Raw genomic sequence first — 11,909 nt, 5'->3', positions numbered from 1 at the left:
GGGATGGGTGACAGGATATTTGTGTTTATGTATGTTATTTTAACTTGTTTCTGTATTGTTTTTATTTTTCACTGTGTTCAGATTAGAAAAATGAGGATGAATCGTTATTGTGGATGTCTTAATTTCCATGATTGTTTCCTACATAAAAAACAAGAAAAAACAGTTTGCTCATCGAGTAACTTCAAATTAGTTCAACCTGCTCAGTTAGGAAAAAAAAAACCCACAACAGCAGAAAAAAGTTGATCCTAAAAGATTGAGCTGCTGCCACCATCTGCACTTGGAAATAATCACTAAACTTGATACATGCATTCCTGCCACTAGTGCTAGACCTTTAAAGTCTGAATCCTCTGCGGCAAAAACAAAACAGCTGAGTAAGGCAACAACCATTTCTTGGTATTTATTTGAATAAATTACATCGACTCATCACAAGTTTTTTTTTTTTAAGTTTACATCAAGCAGACACTTGTTTAATCCAGTGCAAGAAAAAAGTCGAACAGAAACGAAACACAAAAATAGTTCAGAGACAATCATGTGCAGCACAAAGAACCCCCTCCTATAACATCACTTCTGGGTTATACATACTGTATATATATATTTATATATACACCTATACTGTATGCGTATACTTTAGTCACAGTTACAAAAATAAGATACGTTACTGTAGATGCGCGACTATACACACAAGGTGAAAACAGAACACACACAAAGAAAATGCTGTACAGTCCTCATTGAGGGCAAAGATACACACAATTTAAAAAACAGAAAAAAGTGAAAGAAAGAAAAAACTGAAGAATTTATTTTGCCTCAGAAATGAAGAAACACACGACCGTATCACCATCCTGCAGTCAACAACAACACGCCGTCTGTTCAGAGTTGTGCTTCCCTTCGACGGAACAAGGAACACCGAAACATGTCACGGGTTGGGTTTGCATCTCTGACTGCCGCCCAACGTGGCGAGGTGATTTTCTGCCGCTTGTCTCACAGCTGAACACTGTCAGAGGCGGCAAATCTGAAGCAGAGGTCGCCTGTGACCCTGACCCTGACCTTGACCCCGAACAGAAACATAAACCCACCCCCTTCGACTCCCCCATCCCAAAACACGAGCAGATTGTTAGCGTGAAGACAGAGCGTCGCTGCCGCGCCGACTGTCCGGCTGAAGGGCAGAGAATAAAAACCTCGGGGGGGGGATGAACGCCCCCGAGCCGATTAAAACACGCCATTTGAGTTTTGGATTTTTTTAGTGCGAGCTGGAAACAAAATATTAAACATGAGAAAGGGAGGAGCTTTTTAAAAATTATTATGACTTATTTTTTATCTGTATAACCACAAAACATTAGGCTTTTCATGTGAGCTGCATCATTTCAAATGATAAAATAAAAAATCCATGCACACAAAAAAAGGAACGTATTCTCAATCCGCTCCACCCTCCGCGTACTTCCTCTTCCTCCTGCCACGCCTGGCGTCCTCTCAGCGACTCGTGCAGCTAAAACTGCTGAATAATAAAGGAAACCGCAGCAAACCGAACTAATTGTTGCCCCGTCAGGCCAGGTTTCACCTTGGACGGCTACAGTCCGTCTCTTAAAAACACTTTAACAAACGTGTCCTTTAAACCACTTAACCGGCTCAGATATGTCCTGCCACGTAAGAAACAAAAAGGTTTATATTTAAATACGACCCATCAGCTGAGTGATAAATAAACACCATGATTGATACTCTTTAGTTAAAACTCCTCCAAACAAAGCGTCTGAACGTGGTTTCTAGAGAAGAAGCCAGAAAGTGATCTATTCGAACAAGAAAAACACTTAAAACCAAAACTACTTCGACGTGTTTTTATAACGAAAGCAAAGAAAGAAAAAGGGGCTTAAACTACATGCTTGACCTAAAGTTTCTAACGAGCACAAAGCATGAGGGTCGGAGGAGAGAAGCTTCGAGCCGCTGCGTTTCGACAGACTTCCAAAGAATGAGTCCAAGTGTTGCTCTGAGGGTCAACTCATGACGGACTGACAGGCGACTAAAACCGAGACAGAAGCAGAAACAGGAAATGACTACAGGACCTCCTGGGATAAGGAGGAGCAAAAAGATCAACGCTGATTTTTCCCTCTCCTCCCTCATTTTCTATATAACTTTCTACACTTATTTAGCGCCTGATCGCACTGCCTCGCCTTGTTCACGTCTTTGTGGGGTTTTTTTGTGTTGTTGCCGTTTCAACTTTTATTTTATTTTATTTTTTTAAAGAGAAGTGAGGGAGAGTAGTGGATATCTTTAGGAGAAGCTCAGTGGGGAATACTGTGGAACTGGAGAGGCCCCGGAGAAGCGGCGCCTCGGACGCCTTACTGGGGCAGCGGCACCAGGATGTCCACGTAGTTGATGGGGAAGAAGCCCGAGTTGCCGTGCAGCATCCCCTCGTACCAGTTCTCGTCGATCTTGTTGGTCAGGGTGATGATGTCGCCCTCCTTGAAGCCTAGCTCGCCCTCGTTCTCGGGGTCGAAGTCGTACAGGGCGCGGCAGCTGGGCTGGTCCAGCGGGGCTGGAGGGGCGGCGGAGAGGAGGTTAGAGAGGCGACGGGGTGGGGGGGGGCAACAGCATGCTGCATATGGGCTGATAAAGATTAGATTAAAGGCTCACCTGGAGACCTGGCTGGAAGAGGGGGGAAGAAAAGAAGCAGAAGTAAAGCTGAATATAACCAACAGTGAGCAGAAACTGCAGTAGTTCACGTGTTTAATCGCTCATAACGGCAGAGAATCAGAGCGGCAGAAAGCTGTCACTGCTCATTTCTCCACCACTTTGAGAAACAAAGGTGACCCTTCTGGGATCGAGGCGCAGCACAGACACAGTTAACGGGGGATTCAGCAAACTTGTTAAAGTCCTGAAGTCTTTGACTGCTCCTGTCATTAAAATATGTCTTGAACACAGATTTAGCTCATTACTGCCCCTTCTGTTGCAAGAGTAGCGTTTCGTTTTTAAACTTTAGGTTTCATGTAATCTCCCCAAAGTTCATACAAAAAGAGGATCTCAGTTTGACCCTTCTGATCATCGGGTATTTTCCACTTTTGTTCTCCACAAGACCTTTTGCTGTGACTAAGATCACCAATAAGATCACATTTTGCAGAAAAGCATGTGAATAAAACTTGGATCCGTCAGCAGTATCGCTGCTTTTGCATAAGTGATAAAAACTTTAAACCCAACTCCTTTAATAAAAAGCATAAACTCTTCACTTTAATCACGTCTAAATGTTGGTGTAAGGAGTCCAATTAATTATGGACTTCACTTCCAAAGTAAGTATTTTCTGTCCTTTGGTGTCAGGGGACAGTAATGAGTGTTTTATTAGTACTGCAGTGGACAAGTGTCTCAAATATGATAACTAGCTGGTTAGCTGTGTTCAAGAACAAGTCCAGAAATAATAAACACACTTCCCAAAGGGACGAAATTAACAACAAAACACAAATTAGGACAGAAAGAGACACATGGTTAAGAACAACAGCACCGGACTGGAGACAAAAACACACAAAAGTGACACTCGTTTCCATTAAACAAACAGATAAAAGTAGGAAAAAGTATAGAAATTTCTTCCCAAGTTACTCGGGCTCACCTGGAGATCTTGCTGCAAAGGAAAAAAGGAGAAAATATCAGTGAAATAAAAACAAAAACAAAATGAAAAACCTCCATTAATTCAGCAAAATTTAAGACGGGGAAAATGACGAGCTGATGGAGGAAAAACACGCAGCGATGGTGATGAGTTCAGTGAGCAGAGATGTGGGAACAAACTGAAGCTGGACTGCAAATCAAAAAGAGAAGCAGACAAACGAGGAAACGGGGAGAAAAAGATCAGAAAACGGACGAGAAAACGAAACAGAACAAATGCTCGTCCGCTTTCTTGTCGTCAATCGGGTTTTCTTTGTAAAGCTGAGCGGACGGCACTTTTCTGATTCTTTACAAAACGTTGGGGAAAAAGTTTAAAAGGAAAAAAAAAGTCACTCTTGTCTCACCTGGAGACCTTGCTGCAAAGGAGGAAGGAGGACAGAGGGAGGAAGGGAGGAAGGGAGGAAGGGAGGGGAGGGAGGGGAGAGGAGGGAGATGCTGTGAGTTTTCAGTGTCAAATGAAAAGGATGCTGTCGGAGACGTGAACTGATTAGCACACAGATGGGGAAACAAGTTTGACCTGGCTCACCTGGAGACCTGGGACCTGCGAGAAGAAACACAAATCAAAGTGGGGGAGGGACAAGGAAGAGTGAAGAGAGGCATTTGGTTAGTTCTCATGTGTTCATAAAGGCTGCAGAAACCAAAACTTGGAAAAAGAAACAATGAGGAAACAAACACTGTAAATTCGTATTCGTATATTATGCTGCTTTAATATGTTTTATTTTCCTCTTTTTTTTAGCTTGGATTTCCTTTTGTTGTGTGTTGCTAACACCCAGATAAATATGAACCAGTGTTCAGTGAAGAGGTTTGAACACTTCCACCTCTGAGGCTGAACATGTTTTTGTGTTTCTAAAAACTCTCCTGCTTTCCTTTCATGAACGCCTTCAAATATTAGCGCTAAACCAACCACAGCGAAGACCTGCCGTTCCTGATTTAAAGGCCAGTGATCGTAAAGGGACAGTTCAGAGTTTCTGAAGTGGGTTCTGCTGCGAGGATGTGAGCAGACAGCATCTTACCTGTTGAAGGTAGCGCTCTCATCGGCTTTAGACCGAGCGAACGCCTGATCCAAGCGAGGCCAGAACCAAAGCGGATCTCTGCTGTCTTGAAACTACTCTGATCTCAAACTAGCGGTTCACGTGGATGTAATTTTTATAAAACTTTAAACCGTCGTCACTTTTGCGTCGGATGAGTTTTTACACTAAAGACTGCGCCGGTCAGACGTGAAGCCAGAATAACTGTCTGATGGAGAATAAGATGCTGCAAAACTCAATAATTTTTTTTTTTAAACCCCTAAAAATGTTTGGTTTTTTAACGCTTCATTACTTTTTCATTAGGCAGTTTCTCTTCCGCGTCAAGCCTAACACATTTCGTCGTGCATCATTATTAGTGACTAACATGACCTTCGTTGTAAATAATCGCAGACATTAGAAAACAGTCGAATGAACGTTTTCCTGCTCCAAAACACCTGATTCCCACGAAGGAATGTCCTCTTCAGCGAGCCGTCAGCTTGTTCAGAAACCTGTTCATGACCCGTTTTTTTACATTGGCTGTGTTGAAGCGGGGGAACCCTCGAACCACTGCCCCACCGCGCCGTAAAGCCTTCCAGACTGGGTTCGTTTTTAAGACAGAAATGCACTTTGGTCGGTCTGGGCTTTATTTGGAGCAGCTTTCAGCTCCACGCTACGGTTCGAACAAACCTCTGTTTCACCAAACTGAGGCCGCTCAGGCAGAAACCCACATCAGAAAATCCAATGTGTCCCATCAACACCTAACAGCATATTAATCTGATTCATTGCCTCCGTGTTTAGATTTCAGTGTGAAATCCTTCGAATCGATTTAACAAACCGAAGAGCCTACATGAGCGTGAAACTAAAAGGCTTTCTGATTAATCTCTGCAGCTTTAATTTGTTGTTGCTATAAGGCAAAGAGAATATGGCCGATGTATTATTTCCATTTTTTTGACCCTTCTTTATCAGTACTGGTTCCTACTTAACATTTTACAGTAAAAACAGGGCGAACAGAGAGTGGTCCACAGACCATCCCTCACAGGGAAATAATGTAACGTGCATATTTTTTGTCTCCCTATGAGCTGATTTTCCTGATAAAAAGCAGCTTTGCTCCCCCTCAGGACCTGGACCAGCTCGCTGACACATTTCAAAGCAGAGAAGCCTTCGTTCTCACCTGGAGAACGCGCTCCATGGATGCCCCCGTTGTGGTTCTCACTGATGTACAACTCCAGAGACGCTCGCGGTTTTGGGATAAACTCTTTCCTCGGTTTGCCAGAGGTGTCCCTTATCCTACGGAGAGGAGGAGGAGGATGCGCTAAAATCAAAGGTTTAGGTCAAACTGATGTTGCTCGTAAGTACATTCAGAAAAAAAGCCCAGCGCCTGTACCCACCGTTCATCGATCTTGCTGGAGAGCTGTGTGAGGATTTCAGCGGCCCGGGTGTGATACTGCACCTGGGCGTGGACCAACGCAGCCAGCTGGCTCACCTGTTCGATCTGTCCACACAACATGTCTCACGTCAGCATCACTGCCAAACAATCAGCTGCTTAAAAACAAGGACAAGTCAAACGTCCGAGGTTAATCCTCGCTGGTAAATAATCCAATCTGAGGAAGATTTCTATGTTTGTGACCAAAACTGCTTCATCTGAGGAGAGGGTCATGTAAATGTCACGGACAGTCTGAAACAGTAAAACAGATTAAAAAATATGGCAAAATAAGACATAAGAGAAAAAAATAATGAAGATGATTCACATTCTTTAAAGTGGTTTTGATCAGTAGTTCTTCAGACTTTCACAGTTTATCTTCAGACTTTTTTTTTTTTAAAGACATAAATAGTATTTTAGCTCCGAAGAGGTGATTCCCAGAGGGGGCTTTAGCTGAAAACTCGTCACACAGCAGAGGCTGCAGCGTCTCTCATCTTCGCTGGATTGATTTCCTGTTTCTTACAGATGAGTTTCTATTACTGCTCATCTGCTATTAATAGTTTATATAATTTTTTGGTTCTAACACTTCTTTTGGCCTCCGTTTGTCTGCTTTGCTCAGTTTTTTACGCACAAACTGCACAGTATGCTGTCACTGTCAGCTACAAAGACTGGACAGAAAATAAATAAATAAGGAGCCAAAATTTTAGGGCACCATCTATAGTTTTTAAAACAGATCTCTGTTTCTGATTTGTTTCGTTCACTCGTTTGAACAAAAATGTTGCAGTACATATGCAGCGCCACTAGGTGGCAAAAACATCCATATTTACAAAACATCAAAATGTAGAAAAAGAAAATGCTTAGCTTGGATAAAGATATTCAGAAAACCTGTTTATTTTTTCAGATACCATCTCAGTTTCCTCTCAGTTATTAACCATTTGAACACAAAATTTGTGGTGACAGAATCAGAAAGAAAAAAAATGGTAAAAACTGCTTCATATTTGTTTGGGTTTCTAGGGCACAAAGCCATAGAGGGCATGTGTAAAACAATCTGCTACGTCACGGTTTATTCCAAAAAAGCATCTCTCATCCACACAGAGAAACAAGGCAGCATAATGTGTTCGGAGGGAGGCGAAAAGATTCAAACACAGCTCCTTGAAAGCAAAGCCTAAAAACAAGTGACCTTTTGCACAGTTCTGTGTGATACTCACGTCGCTCTCCAACAAGTTGAACATGCTCTGCTCGGCGATCTCCTTGGAGTCGTCAAACTTCTCCAGCGCTTGTTTGATCTCGTCGTCCGTCAGTTTGCCCTGACGTTTCTTCTTGTAGTCGAAGTCCAGGCGGCGGCCCTGCAGCTTCTTCAGGTGATGCTGCAAAATTCCACCCCACACTCAGTATCCCGTCACGGTCATCGTTCCCGTTCGCGACCTCCGGCTGCGTGTGAGCGCGCCGTACCTGAATCTCCTTGATGTCCTTTTCGTGGAGGTTCTGCATCGGATCGATGAAGTTCTGCTTCACCTCCATGTCCAGAGCGTCCTTCACCTCGCCCATCTCACGCATGGCTTCTCCAACATCCATCAGAGCAAGACCTAAAAAAAAAAAGAAACAGAGACTCAAAACGCACGTTCCGATGTCATTGAAAGTCCTTTTTTAGGAACACAGCTGGGAGGTTGTTCTCTCCAAATGACATTTTAATACCTTCACTTCAAGACAAACAGCAGACATTTACTCGGGCTGAACGCCTCATGTATATTTCAAGACTCGGTCGCTGTGCCTTTGAGGGAATAAAATTGGGCCACATTGTTCTCGTGCAGCTGGCAAGAAGCGGCCAAATATCCGAGTTTCTCACCGAAGGTCGACTCCTCTCCGAGCTCCCGGCCGAACCGCTGCATGGACTCTCCCAGCATGGTCTCGGTCTGCGTGTAGCCCGGCCCTTTCTCCTGGCCCCGCATACGAGACATGGAGTTCATCATGCTCATTTTGGCTCTGGTGGCTTTAAAGACACACAAAAAAAAGATCAAATCCAATGAACGTGTCTGTTTGACTTGTTGTCCAAAGAAACCAGAGGCACTAAAGTAGAATCAAACTAGAACTAACTTAAGGAATTTTATGAACATCATTGTTTTAAAAGAAGTATTATTGTAGATTTTATCAGATAAAATCCAGCTGATCTCTCAGCATCTTGACCAAAAAAGCCTCCAGGGGAGACTTGAGGGTTTGAGTGAAACATCGTTAATTAGGAACTGAAATAAAACATCAACAAAACTGAAAATCTAAGCAGTCAAACAGACTTGGATTACCTCTTTCGTTACATTATTTTGAACCTCCTAGATTTCCCTATAACAGATATAACTAATTTATCTTCTCAGAGGAAATCTGTGGAATAATATTAACATTTAATGTCACAGCGTGCGTGACATGAAAGTCTCTGAATGATAAAGTGCATCGTCACCTTGACCTCATTCCAAATGTACATAAAATACAGCGTTAGGCTAAAGTTTGGACACCCCGCTCTGTAAATCCCATCAAGTGTGTTATAGATGTTAATGCACGAAGCGAGCAGATTAACCGTGCTTTCAGTGTTCACGAATGTCCTGCATGAATTAAAACCATCCATCAGCAGTCCTGATGTGAACCAGCGGAGGATGGGGACCATCAGCGGTCCAGAGTTACTGAACCCCCCCCCCTCCCGCTCCACTCCGGTGATAACGCTTCAAAATGTATGCGAGAACAAGTAATGGTAGAAAGTGTTTTTTTTAACTTCCATAACATGAAACGTCATTAAGACGATTAAGGGAAAACTGTGGAGTGAAGAAAACACAGTCGGCACGTTAAGAGGGTTTAGATCACAAACATAAATGGTAAAAGGCTTTGAAGGCACTTCTCCAGCGGCTAATAGCACAGAAAACACTGCACGGGCAGCGAGGGGGATAAACTACACAAAATACTCTGAAAATCCTACGTGTCAATGTCCTGTCGAGTACAATTTGAGCAGTTTTACGACAGAGCAGGAACTGCTACAGACCGCTTCCGGATCAGCTCCATCAGAGCCCTGAGCGTTACTGAAAACAGCTGTAAGAGGTTTTATATACATGTAAATCACAATAATGTCCCAGAACGTGAAGGAACATTTGATTAAAGTCTCAAATATCAGAAAGGTTTAAAGCTGGAGGCAAAAAGGAGGTGCAGACTGCGACTTCTGCCAAAGAAGGAAGTGTGTGTTTATATGTTTATATTATATCGATTTTCATCTCTTAGCAGACAGACGAAACGGAAGCCCTCCCGATGGCGAGCTGAGCTACGATCCATCGCTGGTTTCTGTTACCTGGGTTCGGCTGCAGATACTCAGTAGTCTTTGTTATGATGTCCATCACGGCGCGAGAGGTGGTGTCCACCCTCTGTGAACCCAAACATTAGAAACACGTGAAAGGAGACGGGACAGACGAAGGACGAGGAAGTTCTGCAGAATGTCTGAAGCTTTTCTTCCTGAGCTGCTGCCACTAATATATAAACCCATAGACACCTATATCTGTACTGAAAAATGAAATCTTAAGAAATATAAGCGATTTCTGAAGAGGTCTTTTAATTCTATACAAAATTATATATGTGATTCTGATTGATTTACAGGTTTACATGCATTTTGTTTGTGCTTTTCTTGTACTTTGCAGGGAATGCAGGCTTATGATAAGGTTTGATTTTTTTAAATTGAGCCAAATAACCAAAAATGTAACCATGCAACTTGATGTTTTCATCTAATCTCTGCAACATTTGAACTACAGCTTCATTTAAGAACAGATAAATCATGTGCAACGTGGCTCTGGGGTGGGATGTACTGAAAAACCTCCAATGTAAGCTATAAACTCTGTTTGAGATAACGAGTAAAGTTTACGGTTTAAAAAGGTGTGTTTAATTAAAAAAAATAAAAATAAAAGGCAGTCAGGACATGCAGAGGTCAGAGCAGGTACATCAGAGCCTCCACAGCCCAAAACGACAGCAGGAAACGTGCAGGAAGGTGATGACGAAGGGGTGAAACGGTTCACACGTGCCTTTTCCATTTCAGTGAAGTCGTCATCGAGCTTCGTTCCTTCTGCTCCTCCGACCTTCTCACTCACTCTCTGCAAAACAAACAAACAAACAAAAAAATAAGCAGCAGAACACACGTCTGAAACAGGAAATCTTTCAAGGTCAAAGTTTTTTTTGTTCAATTTTCTCAACGGTGAGGCATCAAACATTCTTCTAAAATAGTTGCAAAAATTCCAGTGCAAGGAAAACAAATTCCAAGCAGTCATGTTGGCTCCTAAAGCTCAGATCCATGTTTGTGTGTGACAACGGAACCAGCAGCAGAGATCAGACGTACGAGCTGAAATAACTCCTGTCCTCTCTGCGCCTGCTAACGCTGCCTGATTTCCCATCATCCTCAGTAACGTGGGATATGAGGCGGTGCCTCGAGGGGGCGGCAGACGGGCGTGCCGAGGCCACACGGGGGACTTTTCAGGGAATGTCACATTGCGCGCCTAAAGAAAGGACAGCAGAGGATGTCCCTTTTCTAGAGTCAAAGACAAGAAAATTTTTTTTAAATTCTCATTTTTCCTCTACAGAATGTCATCATGCAAAGAAAAAAAAGAACAAAAGGGAGCTTGATCATCTTCGGCACGTTATTTAAAAAAAACTACGTTGACCAATCCTAAATGGAGGCAGCGAAAATGGGAGCACCGTTCCTGGAGAAGGGGGCGAAACGGATGGGATGATGTGTGACAGCGAGCTGCTGGCGCTTTTTAACATGGAGCCGGTGACAGCAGTTTATGCAGTGTAAGACCTTCTGAGGATTTCTCCTGCGTGACTCATCATAGCAAAGTCTCTCCTGATCCCACTTGTGAAACGGCTTAATATTCTGACAGCAACACACACACACACACACACACACACACACACACACGTATCATACAACTCCAGAAGAAAGCTACATCTCCTGTCATTAATTTCTCCAACACATCACCGGAGTGCCTTTAGCTAGTTGCCATGGAAACGGGCCGAGGTGTTTGCCTCTCCCACATCGTATCCTTCCTTCTGTCAGACCCCACGATCAGAGACCAAACAGGGACGCTAATATGCAGTTAAACATGCCTCAAACATGGCCGATTACTACACACTGAACTACTTGCTACATACCTGGTCTGGTTTCAGACGGACAAATGATTTCAGTAAGGTGGCAATCCACGATTTCTATGGAAATTAGGATTCTGGGGAAACTAAAGCACTCAGACACACACTGACATTAGTGAGTCACGTGGGCGGATAACTCTGAGAGCTGACAAAGACCAGGATAAAGGCTGAACTTTAATCTAGTCAGTGTAAAAGCTCCGAATATTTAGCTTTGCATAACACCACCATCGCTGCTTTTTTCCCACCTGCAAGAAGCTATTCTTTGTCCAGAGAGACTTCAAATTACCCTAAACCAAGAACAGAGATTAATTTAAATAAAGATTATTATCAGTTTTTTTTTATTTATTTATTTTTTTATCAGAACAGGGAAGTTAACTGTGAGCATAAAAAAATGAAAAAAAAAAATTGGAAAAGAGAACTTTCTTTTTATGTGGTGCCCACGGTTTTACATTTTTAGACTGAAATCTCTCCCTCGTTCACACGTTTATAACTCCCTGAAAACGATAGAGAGCAGGGGATACGGAGAATTTTGTTTTTTTGTAATTTGCACAATCAAGTTTGTTGGACAACATGCCAAACTGTGGAGCAGTCAGCCCAGACTGAACCGTGTGCTTTCAGACCCAGTGTTAGCCTTGAATCCACCAGGTTTCTATTACTGTAAAGAAATTATCTACAATAAA

At 42.9% G+C, this 11,909-nt stretch overlaps 1 protein-coding gene across 9 annotated transcripts in view; it reads right to left on the bottom strand.

The window, feature by feature from the left end:
• Positions 1-372: 372 nt before the first annotated feature.
• Positions 373-11,909, bottom strand: part of sh3gl2a (SH3 domain containing GRB2 like 2a, endophilin A1) — a 34,470-nt gene continuing 22,933 nt past the window's right edge. The window contains exons 2-13 of one of the 9 annotated variants that reach the window (XM_017407842.3): positions 10,113-10,181; positions 9,392-9,464; positions 7,916-8,059; positions 7,522-7,655; positions 7,278-7,436; positions 6,038-6,141; positions 5,821-5,936; positions 4,169-4,183; positions 3,987-3,998; positions 3,590-3,601; positions 2,626-2,637; positions 373-2,527 (exon numbers count right to left, since the gene is read on the bottom strand). In XM_017407842.3, coding sequence (XP_017263331.1) covers positions 2,331-2,527; positions 2,626-2,637; positions 3,590-3,601; positions 3,987-3,998; positions 4,169-4,183; positions 5,821-5,936; positions 6,038-6,141; positions 7,278-7,436; positions 7,522-7,655; positions 7,916-8,059; positions 9,392-9,464; positions 10,113-10,181 — 1,047 coding nt within the window. In that variant the 3' untranslated portion in view covers positions 373-2,330. Of the gene's footprint in view, positions 2,528-2,625; positions 2,643-3,589; positions 3,602-3,986; positions 3,999-4,168; positions 4,184-5,820; positions 5,937-6,037; positions 6,142-7,277; positions 7,437-7,521; positions 7,656-7,915; positions 8,060-9,391; positions 9,465-10,112; positions 10,182-11,909 lie in introns of all 9 variants that reach the window. The other 8 variants (XM_017407852.3, XM_037974958.1, XM_037974960.1 and 5 more) reach the window with 8 other exon arrangements.

Source organism: Kryptolebias marmoratus, linkage group LG3 (genome assembly GCF_001649575.2).
Source record: "Kryptolebias marmoratus isolate JLee-2015 linkage group LG3, ASM164957v2, whole genome shotgun sequence".
NCBI lineage: Eukaryota > Metazoa > Chordata > Actinopteri > Cyprinodontiformes > Rivulidae > Kryptolebias > Kryptolebias marmoratus.
The sequence above is the reverse complement of the archived record's forward strand: the minus strand, read 5'-3'. Positions and strand labels throughout refer to the sequence as shown.